This window comes from Molothrus aeneus, chromosome Z (assembly GCF_037042795.1).
Source record: "Molothrus aeneus isolate 106 chromosome Z, BPBGC_Maene_1.0, whole genome shotgun sequence".
Lineage (NCBI taxonomy): Eukaryota > Metazoa > Chordata > Aves > Passeriformes > Icteridae > Molothrus > Molothrus aeneus.
This window is the reverse complement of record NC_089680.1, coordinates 36,771,982-36,784,798: the sequence shown is the minus strand read 5'-3', so window position 1 is coordinate 36,784,798 and position 12,817 is coordinate 36,771,982. Positions and strand designations below refer to the sequence as shown.

Genomic DNA, 12,817 nt, shown 5'->3' with positions numbered 1-12,817 from the left:
AGAGTTGATTAATCAGAAGTTCCTTAAAATAGGGATGTCCTGTTGGCAGATATTTGCCATATATATTGTAAATATGAATCTGGATTTGCTATTTAAAAGAAAAGATGAAAAAATAAATACTCCTGAGTGATCCAGATTGCTGTAAAACTCTCAATATTGGTACAAAACAAAAGAACTTGACCATGCCTTTAAGAACTTCACTACTCCCAAAATGCCACTGTTGGTTAGGTGCTCTTTGGGGCTGGAGATGAGATGCTAGTCAGTAATCCCAGGTGCAAGGGCAGAGCCTCTTTGGCAGGAAGTGCAGTCCTGGCTTAGGGAACTGTCCTAGGTGCAGTGAAGAGGAAAGTATTAGATATGAGAGTCTAGGACAAAAAGAACTTGTTCAGCATCAGTATTGCTGGCTTAGCTATATTTTTTTATATTATTAGAAGCCCATCAGTGTAAAAAAGAAAAACAGAAAATGAGGACACATGCGTATCTGCCGATATCTGTTTCCTTATATACATATTCTTATATATAATACAAAATAGCAAGCAAAAAAATTTTTTAAGTGACAGCAAATTGCTCATTTACTTAAAAGTGCAATATACTCAAGCAGATGCTGTAGTTGTTTCAGTAAATTTTTTCATAACTCCCTTGTTTTATAGCTCTGTTTTTCAAATACCAGAGTTAGGATCGGCTGGATTGATTAGGGTCATTACTTGGAATTCCAGTGACAGTCTGGGCAATCAACATAAATTGGTGATAAACAGAATCATTTCTGTGGAAGCATCTGGAACATGAAAACAAGGGGATAATCAAAGGATGTGCAAGTGCAGTCTGTATTTTGCCTTTTATTGTTTCCATGAATATTATTTTCCTATAAAGACTTTTTTCCATCTCTTTTCAAACCCCTTTTTTTTTTTTGGATTGTTTTCACTGTGCATGTGTGGTAGCAGCTTTGAAGGATGATAATTTAATGGTGGGTTTCTCGGTGGGGAGAAAATTAAAATGTACAGCCTTTTGTCTATGTGGCGAGTTGTTAAATCACTTCCCACAATATGACACAGCTTGTGGCATTATACATGACATAAAAACTCTTCATTAACATGTGTCCTACTGTGAAAAATGTGCTATATTAGTTGGCCTGCCCATAAGTAAACCTTGTTGCAAGAGAGGATTTTGTACTCCTGTGAATAAGAATTAAATATTGAGATGTACTTTATATTGTTTTATCTTTTCAAAAAATACAAGGAAGTTGCTTGGAAGATCTCTTTGCCCTTAGTGTCTAACACACTATTTTTATCTATTATTCACTGTTTTTTTTAAATATCCATTCTACTTTTCTAAGCAAAAAGCCTGGGAAGCCAGTATATACTACACACCAGAAAAGGGAGAAATGAGATTGACTGACTAGGAATTTACTCTCTTTTATGAATTCAGCATACCTTCAGCCAAAGCCCACCTTGCTTTGGATTAGGTCATGAACCCTCCCACAAATCCTCTGTTATCTGTCTCTGTGACAAAAGAGTCTGCAGTGTGTGCAATGCCAGGTGTACTGTGTGTGGTAACTCTGCTTAGGGCTGAGGTCTGCTGGCTGTGTAGGTACAGAAAAACACCCCACCTGGAGAGCCTTTTCTCTAAAGAGAGGGCCATCAGAACTCAAGTACAGGAGGTACTGGGGAGGAGGGATAAAGAGCACAGTACTAACTTAGAGCACAGTCTTTTTTTATTTTTATTAATGCAATAATTTCATACTGGGCTCTTGCTACGCTGGTATTGGAAAGCAGTTTCAAGGTGTATTTGATAGCTGTCAAAAAAGCAGTTTGCAAAAATTGTGCCAAAGATGCAAAAACTGAAGACATCTGCAATCTGATTAACACAAATTGAGCATGCCCTGTAGGCTTCTGGCCCTTCATTGTAACTCCAACTAAAGTATGGAAATTATATTTTATGTAAAGTATGCAAAAATTAAAGTTTAAACTTGATGTCTTTTGCCAACCATATGTTAATTTGACATCATAGACCATTATCCAATGGATTTGAATTTTAATGTCAGAAAAGAATTTTCAGACAATAACAGACACTTGGTATTCTTATTTGAAACAACACTGTACAGAAAAGGCACCAAAGCTAACACATGGACTCTTCTAAAAAATATTTGTATATTACATGAAAGGTAAAATGTAACTCAAATGTAGCTCAGAGTTCTCAGCAGAGAACTCTGGATGGGAAAGCACTTCCATGGGTAGTGTAGGAACAGCTAGATAGGGCTGTCTAGGAAGAAAATTCTGATTGATGAACATCTATAATGCCTTACCTCTCATCCTAATTACCACACAGAATTGTGCCATTATTAATGCTATGTCAGTCGTTATTGCATTCTACTAAATGCAGACCCAGAGTGGACATCACTGGGTAAGCATATACTTCCTTATTACAATTATGGTAATGGTATATCACCAAGAATGAATAATAATAAATGTCATAAACACACAAAGAACATCAGCTCTTACATCTTAACTGTTATCCCTGCTTTCCATCTTCTTTTTTTTTTTGTTTGTAAGTAACTTTTTATAAAATTTCCTATTTCCTTGCATAAGGTTATAAAAATGCACATATTAAAGATCAACTCAGTTTTATGTCCAAAAGAACTGGATTAATTTTGAATATCTTTACAGCCTGTCAAAACTGAAATGTAACTCCAGGTTTTCTAAAATGAAGTTATGGCCTCTGAAGCTTGTAGTGAAGGATTTTTTCATTAAAGTAGATGCAATTCTTACCAGAGCAACAAAAATCTGTGGTGCTCTGGGTAATGTGCATTTTGACTAGCTTTCTGGCTGATAATGAACCAGAAATTTGTTAGTGTCACACTTGTCATGCAGCTTCTGCATCATCGGTCTATCTTCCTCCAAGGAAAGGTTAAATGTGTAGCCTTTCTTTGCATGGTGTGCACTCTTTGGCTCTGCACAAGGAAGATAAAGCCTGTCAGAAGAAGTGGTAAATAATTGTCATTTTTCTGGTTTCTTCAATGTCGATGGTTTTTTTTCACAATCATAAGGCATTTTTCTTCATTTGCCCTTCAATCCAGACAGCAAACACAGTGTTGTATAAACAACAACCGACACATCAGATACAGTCAGTCTTGAGCAATATTAATATATCCTGCTCTGTTGCAAGCATGGAGGGGTTGATGTATCCCATTTTTGCTATTATTTGTGTAAAGGAAACTTTCCTGTCCAACCGTCCAGGAGCCACACCTGCCCCACCTGGGCCGGGACCAAAGCCTCTTCACAGCAGGTGGCTCCAGCGACCCTGCAGGTGCCCTGTTTGACTCCCTACACATCCCACACTCGCCCAGACAGACCAGGTTTCCTCACTGCCTCTCCTACCTTTTCCATAACAGAGTCTCAGACATCAAGAGCAGAGGCTCAGACACCTGTATCCTTAAAATGATTTAATCATGGTGCAGCAACAAATTAACAGCTTGAGCTGGTGCCTTTGAGGAGGGATGCCTAATAAAGATGCACTGGGCTTTTATACCCTCAGAGTCTAAGATCTCAAAAGTCTGGGGTCATCAGTTCCTGATGTGTCTGATTGTCCAGTCACCTGGCTGACACCGCAGGTTCCTGGGCCTTTTGTTGTGCAATGAGTAGCTCAGGTTTACTTTTCCTTGAGCTCCTGCCACCCAGAGTAAAATCTGCAGCTCGAACTGCCCTGCTTACCAAGCTATCCACACTAAACGTATCCTTAGCACATCCACTTCTCCCCAGATCCTTTTCCTCTGGCTATGTTGGGATATTAAGTGTGGTGCAAGTTTATTTTTCTCATTTTTGTCCCCCTTTCATTGCTCTTCTCCATACATTTTCTGTGCTGCTGGGATGTTTTTGCCCATTCTCTATCATATGTTAATAAGTGTTTGCAGTCAGTGGGTGCCAGTGCCACCAGTGAAAATAAACATCACAAATTCAATATATCATGAATTCTGGAGAGAAGTGAAGATGCTAGAATGTCCACTAGGTTTTAAACCCTCCTTGAGAATGATTGAGGTGCAATTTCTTCATTCCAGTCACGTGTTCATCTAAATCAACTTTTTATTTTGATAATTATTTCATTTATCCATTGCTTCCCATGTTTTTCAGTAATGGCTTCAATAATTATTAAGGGGTTCATAAATGGAAGAGATAAAACCATTTTTATTAGCCACAATCCTGAAAGTTTTATGGCCTGCAGGTAAAGCACACCAGAAAAATGAAACAAGTAGAAAAATTTCAAAAGTTACAAATATCCAGATTTTCCTTGTCAGTAGAGGAGGAAAGATCCTGAGCAGTTTCTTAAAGATAGTTCTATTTCTGTGTCAGTTTAATTAAAATCTGGCAAACGTTAGCATATTCTTTTTATTATTACTGAAATTATTACTAAGTATTTCTAGTATATTCCTGCTATGTCAATAACTGTGGCCACAAAAAGTCTAGTATTCAAGTACACCAGGACACTTTGCCTTGTTTTTTGCTAAGATTGCTTCAAATTTTTAATCTTAGTACTCTCTTGAAAATTCCAGTTAGAGAGCTGAGTTGGGGTTTTGGTTGTTGGTTTATATATTTTGAAGTGGCTTGTCTCCCAATAATACTAGATTGTTTACTGGAGAACAGATGAAAAGCCTGAGGCCACCTCTCTCCCTGCCCATCCTGCAGCAAGGTCTAAGCACCCAGTGCAGAGCAGCTGGTACAGAGCCAGATTCCAAATGGCCATTAAGACTGAGCATTGCAGTCCTTTCTTTAATGTGCCATAGAGAATAATCCTACTTATGCCTCATTTTCATCATATCCAAAAGATAAGTTTGAAAAAGAGAGGGATATGTAAACTCCGAGATGCTGGGGCATCCTTTAGGCACATAACTATCAGTATTGCTGGGAATAATAAGAGTTTAGGTGACATAGAGGGCATGGGAAAAAGAATGAAGCATATGATGTACACTGAAGTGTAAAAACACTTGGCTGTATGAAGGAAACCTCAGACTCACTCTGTGGAAAAGCTGGCTTGAATGGGAAGTAGTGTCAGTGTCTTCACAGACAAGGAGAGTGGGAAAGGACTCATGGCATAATTCCATCATCTGAAAAGATGGCAATGACAGAGCTTCCCCTTACCATCCCTGTCTGTATTAGGGGTTTGAGAGGGCAGTGGTGTGTCTTCCCATTTCACAGGATGGAGACTGGGGGAAGAAGGAAAGAGATCCTTCCTTGCTTCAATTACAGAAGGAAAATTATGTCTCCTGACAAAGCTGGAGAGCACACTCCTTAGAAAATAAAGGCAGGAAGTTCAGCTGGGGACACTGAACATTTTAGAAACCCCTCCAAACTCCTAGTTGCTTCTCTGATACTGCCTCTTACCAAATAAATAAACTGAGAAAGAACAGATAACCTGGGATCCACCTGAGATCCGACCACTACACAGTGACCTCTAATAATTCAGCTAATGGACTTTGTAGTCACCATGCTGTAGATAAAGACAGGAGAATTATTTTAAGGATTAGTCAGTGCACTCAACAGTAACTTCAAAAAAAGTTTGATAGAGGTTTTTTTAATATGGTTTTGGTTTGCTAGAAGTTTTTCACATAGGTTTGGTGATTTTTTTATTTCTTTTTCCTGGCAAGATGATGCACCCCAGTTCATTGAGTATTCCTTTCATAAATCAAAACATCAGAAGTACAACATGTTTCCTGAACTTGCTGGACTAAACATTATACATAGTCCCCTCTGGAGCATTTTGGTTAGGGTGTTTGTCTTGCTGTTTGTGCATGTGAATTACTACATAATTAATCTAAAAGTCTGTAAAATCAGCCTCTCTACGGTAGGCAAGCATCCTTGCAGGACTTGGTCCAAAGAGTGGTGATTAGATTGAGGCTATCTAAAAGTTCATATTCCTGGTATATTTACTCCATGGACATGCCTTTACTGAAAATATTTGCTTGCCTTCCATGTGGTCTGTGGGTGAAAACATCCCAAGTTATATGAATATTTGCCCTGGACATGGGTGAGTTAGTAAAAAGTGATCATCTGAAGAGATATTCAGAGTAAACTCAAGATATATCGTCAATGGGTGCAACCTGAAATATATTGATGTGGGATCTCAGCACATTGTTCCTGATATCCAGAGATGCCAGGAGAACCCTTGGGGGTCTCGGAAATCCTGGAATGTTGCCAGAAGTGTTTGGTGGCTTGATTTTGATCCATCCACAGAAATAACAAGAGTTTGAGGACAAGAGAATCACTTTAGAGTAAAAGGTGTAAAAGGGACATATTTAGAGGGTGAAATATAGACTTTAAGGTTTTTGGTACAGGGGGGTTATGGAGACAAGATGGAGGGATCAGGGCGTGTCTCGTCCTTCTTCTTTCTTCTTCTTGTCCTCCATCTCCTGTGGTGATGTTGGCACTTGGAGATTGGTTTATGGTAAAGGTGCACTTGCTAACATGGGTGAAAAGCATTGGGAAATAAAGATAAATATTATGTATGTAGATATTAGTATAAAAAGACATGACCGCCCCGTGGGTGGTCAGAGAGTGCCTGTGACTGCTTGCAGATCAGACCTCTGTTAGGCAGACAGAAAATTTTGTAGATAAGAAATAATAAACAATCTGAAGATCGAAAAGCTGAAGAGTCCAGACTCGTCCTTTGAAACGCGTGCCACCCAAGAACCACCCTACCCGTGTCGGGGCAGAGACAGACAGCTGAACCTGACATATTGAGTAGTGAGGTTGAAGATCTATTCCCAGCAGGCCATGTGGGAATAGATTTATATGCATATACACATGACCACATACAAACATATTGCAGACAAAAACACCTAGGACCCCCCTAGAGTGCTCCCACAAACACCAAGAGCATCATCACCCTCACACTTCTCCCCTCCAAAACAGTGCAGCATCAAGATCCATTCATGAAAATATGTATCTGTGCAGACATACAGATTGTGGCTCCCTCCATCAACTGGGCTCATAACCTCAATCTGCCCAGTAGCTGCCCCGGGATCCCGATCTCCTCAGTTTCTGGCACCTGGACATAAGCCTCCAGTATTGACTTGCAGTGATCTGTTTCATGCTGGGATTTACTTGGAACAACCCTGAAAGGGACCTGGATGTGGTGTCCTGGTATTTTTCTGAGTCTTAATTTGGTAGTCTGCTTTAGCACACTCCTGCTCCACCAGGATAGTGTACATAGGCTTTGGATAATCTGATGTTTCCTGCAGTAGGCCTGAGAGCAGCCAGGGACAGAAAATTATTTGGGCTCTCTCTCCTGCCACAACCTCTCTGTGCTTCTTTTGGATGTATAGATGAACTTTTATCACCTAATCCAATGTGAGCAGGTTTCCACAGCAGTGACATCAGAGCAGCTGCCCCATATTGCTCTGTGCTATCTACCTTGTTTTCCAGCATCTCAGCTTCCTCAGCCAGCTGGGGCTGCATGTTCCTGAACCCCACTCTGTCACACTGCACAGCATTCCTTGCAAGCTGACCAACAGCACACGCAGGCCCCTTGCCATTGCTGTCTGGGCAGTTATTGCTCTTTTTTGACAAGGGTCTGGTAGAATTGCAGTACAATGAGAACAAGCATGGTGTTGATCATGGAAAGTAATGGATCATTGCACTCCTCCATTAATCTGCCCCTCTGGAGTCTATACATTCTAAAAATTCAAGCATGATGCAGATTGCCTGCCTACCATAAAAATAGAAAGGGAAACATTTACAGGGTAAATTACTATTGACATACACCAGGCCACTGAGAGTGAACAAGAAATGTCTTTTTCAGCTTACTGCAAACACCATCTTTGCCTTTTCATGTCTTCAATCTTCCTGAAGCTGAAGTGCTTTACAAGTTTGTGTTTTGGATTAATCAGAAGCCTTGGTCATTTGTTCCTTGTATGCAAGGAACAGCAAAGTCTCTTTTTTTTTCAAGTGACCTATGTGTTGGCTTTGGTGGAAAGTTGTGGGAATTAAAACTACAGAGGCCAATAGTGGAACTATATGTATAAAAGAAAACATAACAGTGATAAGCCTATTATATCCTTTGAATCAAGCTTCTGCTGATATGGTGTTGGGTATGAATACATTTGACTAATTTTCAGTCAGTTATATTTCTGCTCTACTGCGTCGTTTGCAAAATATAAGCCTTTGGATTTGCTTGCAAGGACAAGATCTCTTCTTGTTACTTAAAAAACATAACTAAAAGATTAGACAAAAGCAAGACAGGTTAAAAAATGTCTATTAATAAGTTGCTTTAGTAATGAGAAGAATTTGAATGCACAGATTTGTAGTCGTAGAATAAATAATCTGGTGCCAGTAAAATGAAGGGACCTTACATTCTTTATGAAAGAAACTCACGTAAAGCTCTGGAGACAAAGTCTGCAAAACATGGCTGAATGAATGCTCTTTACAGTTGTGTGATGATATTTCTTCAGGCTGTATTTCAGTTCATCAGTTTATTCTATTTCAACTTCATCAGTTTATTCTATTTCAACTTTACAGATTATGTAAGTAATTCCTTAATAAGTAAAGCTTAGTATCTTTACTGTATATTTTGCTTTCGTAATGTATTTGATTTCCTGCTGACATAAAGGGAATAAATTGGCTCCCAACTAATAATTGTTCAGAGCTAAGCTCTTTTAGAGTCCTTAATGGACTAACATACTCTGACATTTGAGGTACTAGTATTTGCAAAATTGCTGTGGTGACAAATGCAGTTCGGGTTAAAAATCACAATAATAATTCTACTTTGCTTAACTACTCAGCATGATTCCAAAAGGACATTTCTGCCAAAGTGAATGCATGTTTTCCTTTTTTTCTGAGAAATGGTATCTTTAATAAAATATAAGTGTATGGGTAAGTTTGACTTCTTTTTGGTCACAGTACCCTACACCTACTCAAATTACTATTAAAACATTTAAAGTAGCACAGTGTCCATTTATTGAAGAAAAGATCATGTCAGGCCCAAGGGAACAATCTGTAGAACAAAAATTCTGGGACTTGCCTCAACTTCTTTTTGGTCATTGTGATAAAGTAAAACATTCCTAAAAGCAGTGATTCTTCCCTTTAAATTTCTCTGCCTGTCACTGCAAACCCATCAGATGTGGCCTAGAGGGTTTTTTTTGACTCATGTAGGGAACCTGTAGGCAATGGCATTGGACTCAGGGTCACAGTGATAGCTCTAGCAGCTTTTGCCCATGGCCATCCCTCTGGTTTTGCAATAAGCAAAGCCAAATGGGGAGATTTGATCCATTTTGTTTCTTTCACTAGAATCAGTTGTCAGACTAGATTAGAAAAGATCATGATTTGTTTTTAGAATGTAAGACTTTGCAGACCAGGGTCTCAATAAGTAGAGATGATGGCTGTGTTATGAGAAGGGGTCACTAGTGAATGTACCAATGCAGACTAGCTTCCAAAACATTTAGGTGACAGATTTTTGAAGCTATTTCACCTTTTGTCAAAGAGATTTTGAGCAAAAAAAATCCATCATATGGCACAGGATCCCTTTCCAGGGTGTCCTCTCATAACCGTGTAGTTATAGAAGTTAGTTTCTATTCTATTGCCATTTTCCTAAGCACCCTGTATTGTCCAAGGAGGGAGGGAGGGAGGAAACAGTGTGGGACAGGCTGGCAGAAAGAGGTATGCTCTCTGTCTTTTTCTCTCTCCATTGATCATTGATCCCACCAAAAACTTCGAGCCTAGAGCCAGACTTAGTCACAAGTTCAAGACAAAGCATAAGTGCTTGGAGGAAGTTTCCTGCATCCTGTGTCACCATCAAGGGCACACACTGCTCCCAGTCAGAAAGTGGTGACCAGCAGCATCACTCTTGGCTGAGCTAGGAGACAGCCATGGAGCTTTCCTTCTACAGAGCAGACCTGGGTACCAGCAGAATGGTGGCAGGCAGAAACTGACAGGTACCGCCAGTGTGGTTCCAAGTCACCCATTATCGCTCCACTCAAATAAAACACTCTAAGCTGTTTTACCACCAGCACTCATGGTCCCTATGGTGTTTTAAGGCCTCAGATACTTCCATTCAGCTGCAGTCGTGGCTAAGGCTTGTACAATTTAAACAGAAGGTAAGTCAGAGTTCAAACTCAGCCCCTGCCCATGGCTTAATGCACAATGGAAGTGTTGCTGACCTTCTGGTAGATAAAAGACCCGCAGAGGAATATGCTGGAGAGAAACAACAAAAGGAAGACAGACTAGCTCAGAAATTGTTGACGTTTTCCTGCTAAATTTACATCCTGATCTCAAAAGTAAAAGATAAGAAATTAATACATTGCTGATTTTCTTTCAGAGCTCTGTTTTTAGATTGTAAGGTTTGTATTAAAATGTGAGAATGGGAGAAAATATAATCTCTTCTTTCTAAAAGTAAAGGAAGAATGTTGATGGCAGGAGAAAATATTATTTTCAGCAAGCAAAAGTAAACCCTGTGTTGATACTATCTCTGTAACAGTAATACCTGACAGATAATCCTTAGCTTATTTGAAATCTGTAATTAAACAGAGTCATGTTGCCCTGGTTGTCAAAATCAGTATCGTCTCTTTTGTCTTTTTGCAACTCTGCTTGAAATTAAGGGGAATTTGCTTTGCTTTGACTCCTCTCTCTCCCTTTCTCTTTTAAGGTCAACTCAAATCAAAACGTATTCTTGGGATAATGCCCAGGTTATTTTGGTTGGCAACAAATGTGACATGGAGGATGAACGGGTAATCTTCACTGAGAGGGGAAAACATTTAGCAGAGCAACTTGGTAAGAAATGACACAACAAAAGCTTTGTGGTTGTTTGTGAGAATGCACAAATTAATTTAATTTATAGCTTACAGAACTTGCAAATACATGTTCATGATACATTCATTGTAAAGGCATAGTCACACACTGCTTCTTTTATTTCTACAGCCTTTTTGACATGGAGCAAGAAAACAAGTAAATCAAAAAACCCCAAGCAATGGTTTTTTTTTCCTCTCCCCTCAAAAAAAAAAAAAAAAAAAAGAAAAAAAAGAGAAGAAAGAAGATATTGCAGGAAAAGCTTATTAAACCTTTTTGCAACTTGAAGAGATTTGGGTTATGATTAGCAATACCAATAATCCAGAATAGAAATATGCTGCTGTCCAACTCAACTCCCACTGCTAACACTTCTTCTGCTGATCTACTGTACATTTACAGAACTGTAGATATGAACTTTTTTCATAAGGTCTCCCTCTGGAAAGCAAATTCTGTACACACAGAAAATTGCCAAGCTGTGAGCACCTTGTTGTTTCTGTTTCTACACAACAGTGTTATCCTTTCATGCCATGAAATGTTTTTGGAGTGACACTGGCCAAACTTTAATGGCAAATCTCCAGAGCATCATTGTAATAATAATACCAAGGCTCTTTTTTCCTTCAAATTTCCTGATCTCTGGAGAGTAAGCTCAGCAGGTGTGTAAATCAAACTCTGGAGTTGTTAGAGGTCAATTTATGTACAGGGAATCATAAATTATGGGCATGGATTTGTTATTGTTTTTAAAACTCTGTGTAGTAAAAGCTCAGTCTGGTCAAAATATGTGTAACCAAGATCTTCTTGTCACTATTCCTATATAAGTAGGTAGAAGAAAGGATGTTTTAGTTGGGGATCCCATCTCATGCTGGTGGTTCTTAAGTCATGTATATTCATAGGTCAATGATCTTATTTTTAAAAAAATACTGTTTCCCACTTGTACAATTACTTTTCCTGGTAAATAATTTTATCAGAGTAACATACCTTCCTATTGAATCTATCTTAATAAGTGCTGCATATGTGTAAAAGAACTTCTTGAATGAATATGTTAACGATTACTGTAAGTTAGTCTTTGAAAGATGGCAGGAAGTATTTAACAGAAGGTTATATCCAGAAAACTTACCAATATTCGTAAAGAATTGCGTTCTCAAACTGATTGCAACCAAACCATTAACAGAGGATATTTATCTTTGCAGAAACACCTGTCATATTTTTATATATATTTTTCTATATATGTTCTTCCCATTTCTAATGTTTACTCATTGCACTAGGAGATAGGAATATGTATTCATTGCACAAAGAGATCCCAAAAACATAACTGTATACTTTTACCATGAATTTTTACAAGGTGCTGAAACATTTAGCAACAACCATAAATTTTCACTATAGAATTTGAATTTTTTTAAAGTCACAAAAAAATCTGAATTTCTATGCTTTGAACCATATTCCTTCAAAAAAAAAATGCAATGAATTGACAAAGCATCCCCAAGGTCATAAATTTATCAAGACAACAAGGAACTTCGCATGTTTTACAGTCAGGAATCCTCAGATTTAATAACCAATGCTTGAAAAAAAAGGAAAAAGGGTAATGAGATAGATAACAAAACTCATGTTTTAGTCTTTAAAGCAAATTCTAACTCCTGGGATTTAAAATTCAATCTTTATGGAAGAAGATTATCCTCTATTTCCATATTTATCTACTCAGGGGGTTTCTTTTCTCAGATATATATCCTGTGGCTATCTCAAGGGTAGATTATTATATTAGATAACTTGTGTCTCTGATCCAGTCATTTACTGTAGTCAGACTGCACACACAAATGTTTACATGTTTCTTGTACAGCTACAATAATTTCTTAAATCTGCCCTGAGAGTGGATGAGGTGATGTCAGGAACAGCAGAAGACTTTTCCTTAACTGCAGTAATTGCTAGCCTTGCTGGCTGGTTTGGAGGGCACCCATTGTGTTATACACATGGGACTGTCTTTTGTTTCTCTGGCAGTAAATTGATAACATCTCTTACAGACAAGTTTTAAAAATAACAATATAGATTTTTCTATCCAG

The 12,817-nt window shown here is 38.4% G+C and overlaps 1 protein-coding gene across 1 annotated transcript in view; it reads left to right on the top strand.

The window, feature by feature from the left end:
- RAB3C (RAB3C, member RAS oncogene family) overlaps positions 1-12,817 on the top strand; it is a 130,441-nt gene that overhangs the window by 100,017 nt on the left and 17,607 nt on the right. The window contains exon 4 of the mRNA XM_066568662.1: positions 10,627-10,751. Coding sequence (XP_066424759.1) covers positions 10,627-10,751 — 125 coding nt within the window. The remainder of the gene's footprint in view (positions 1-10,626; positions 10,752-12,817) is intronic.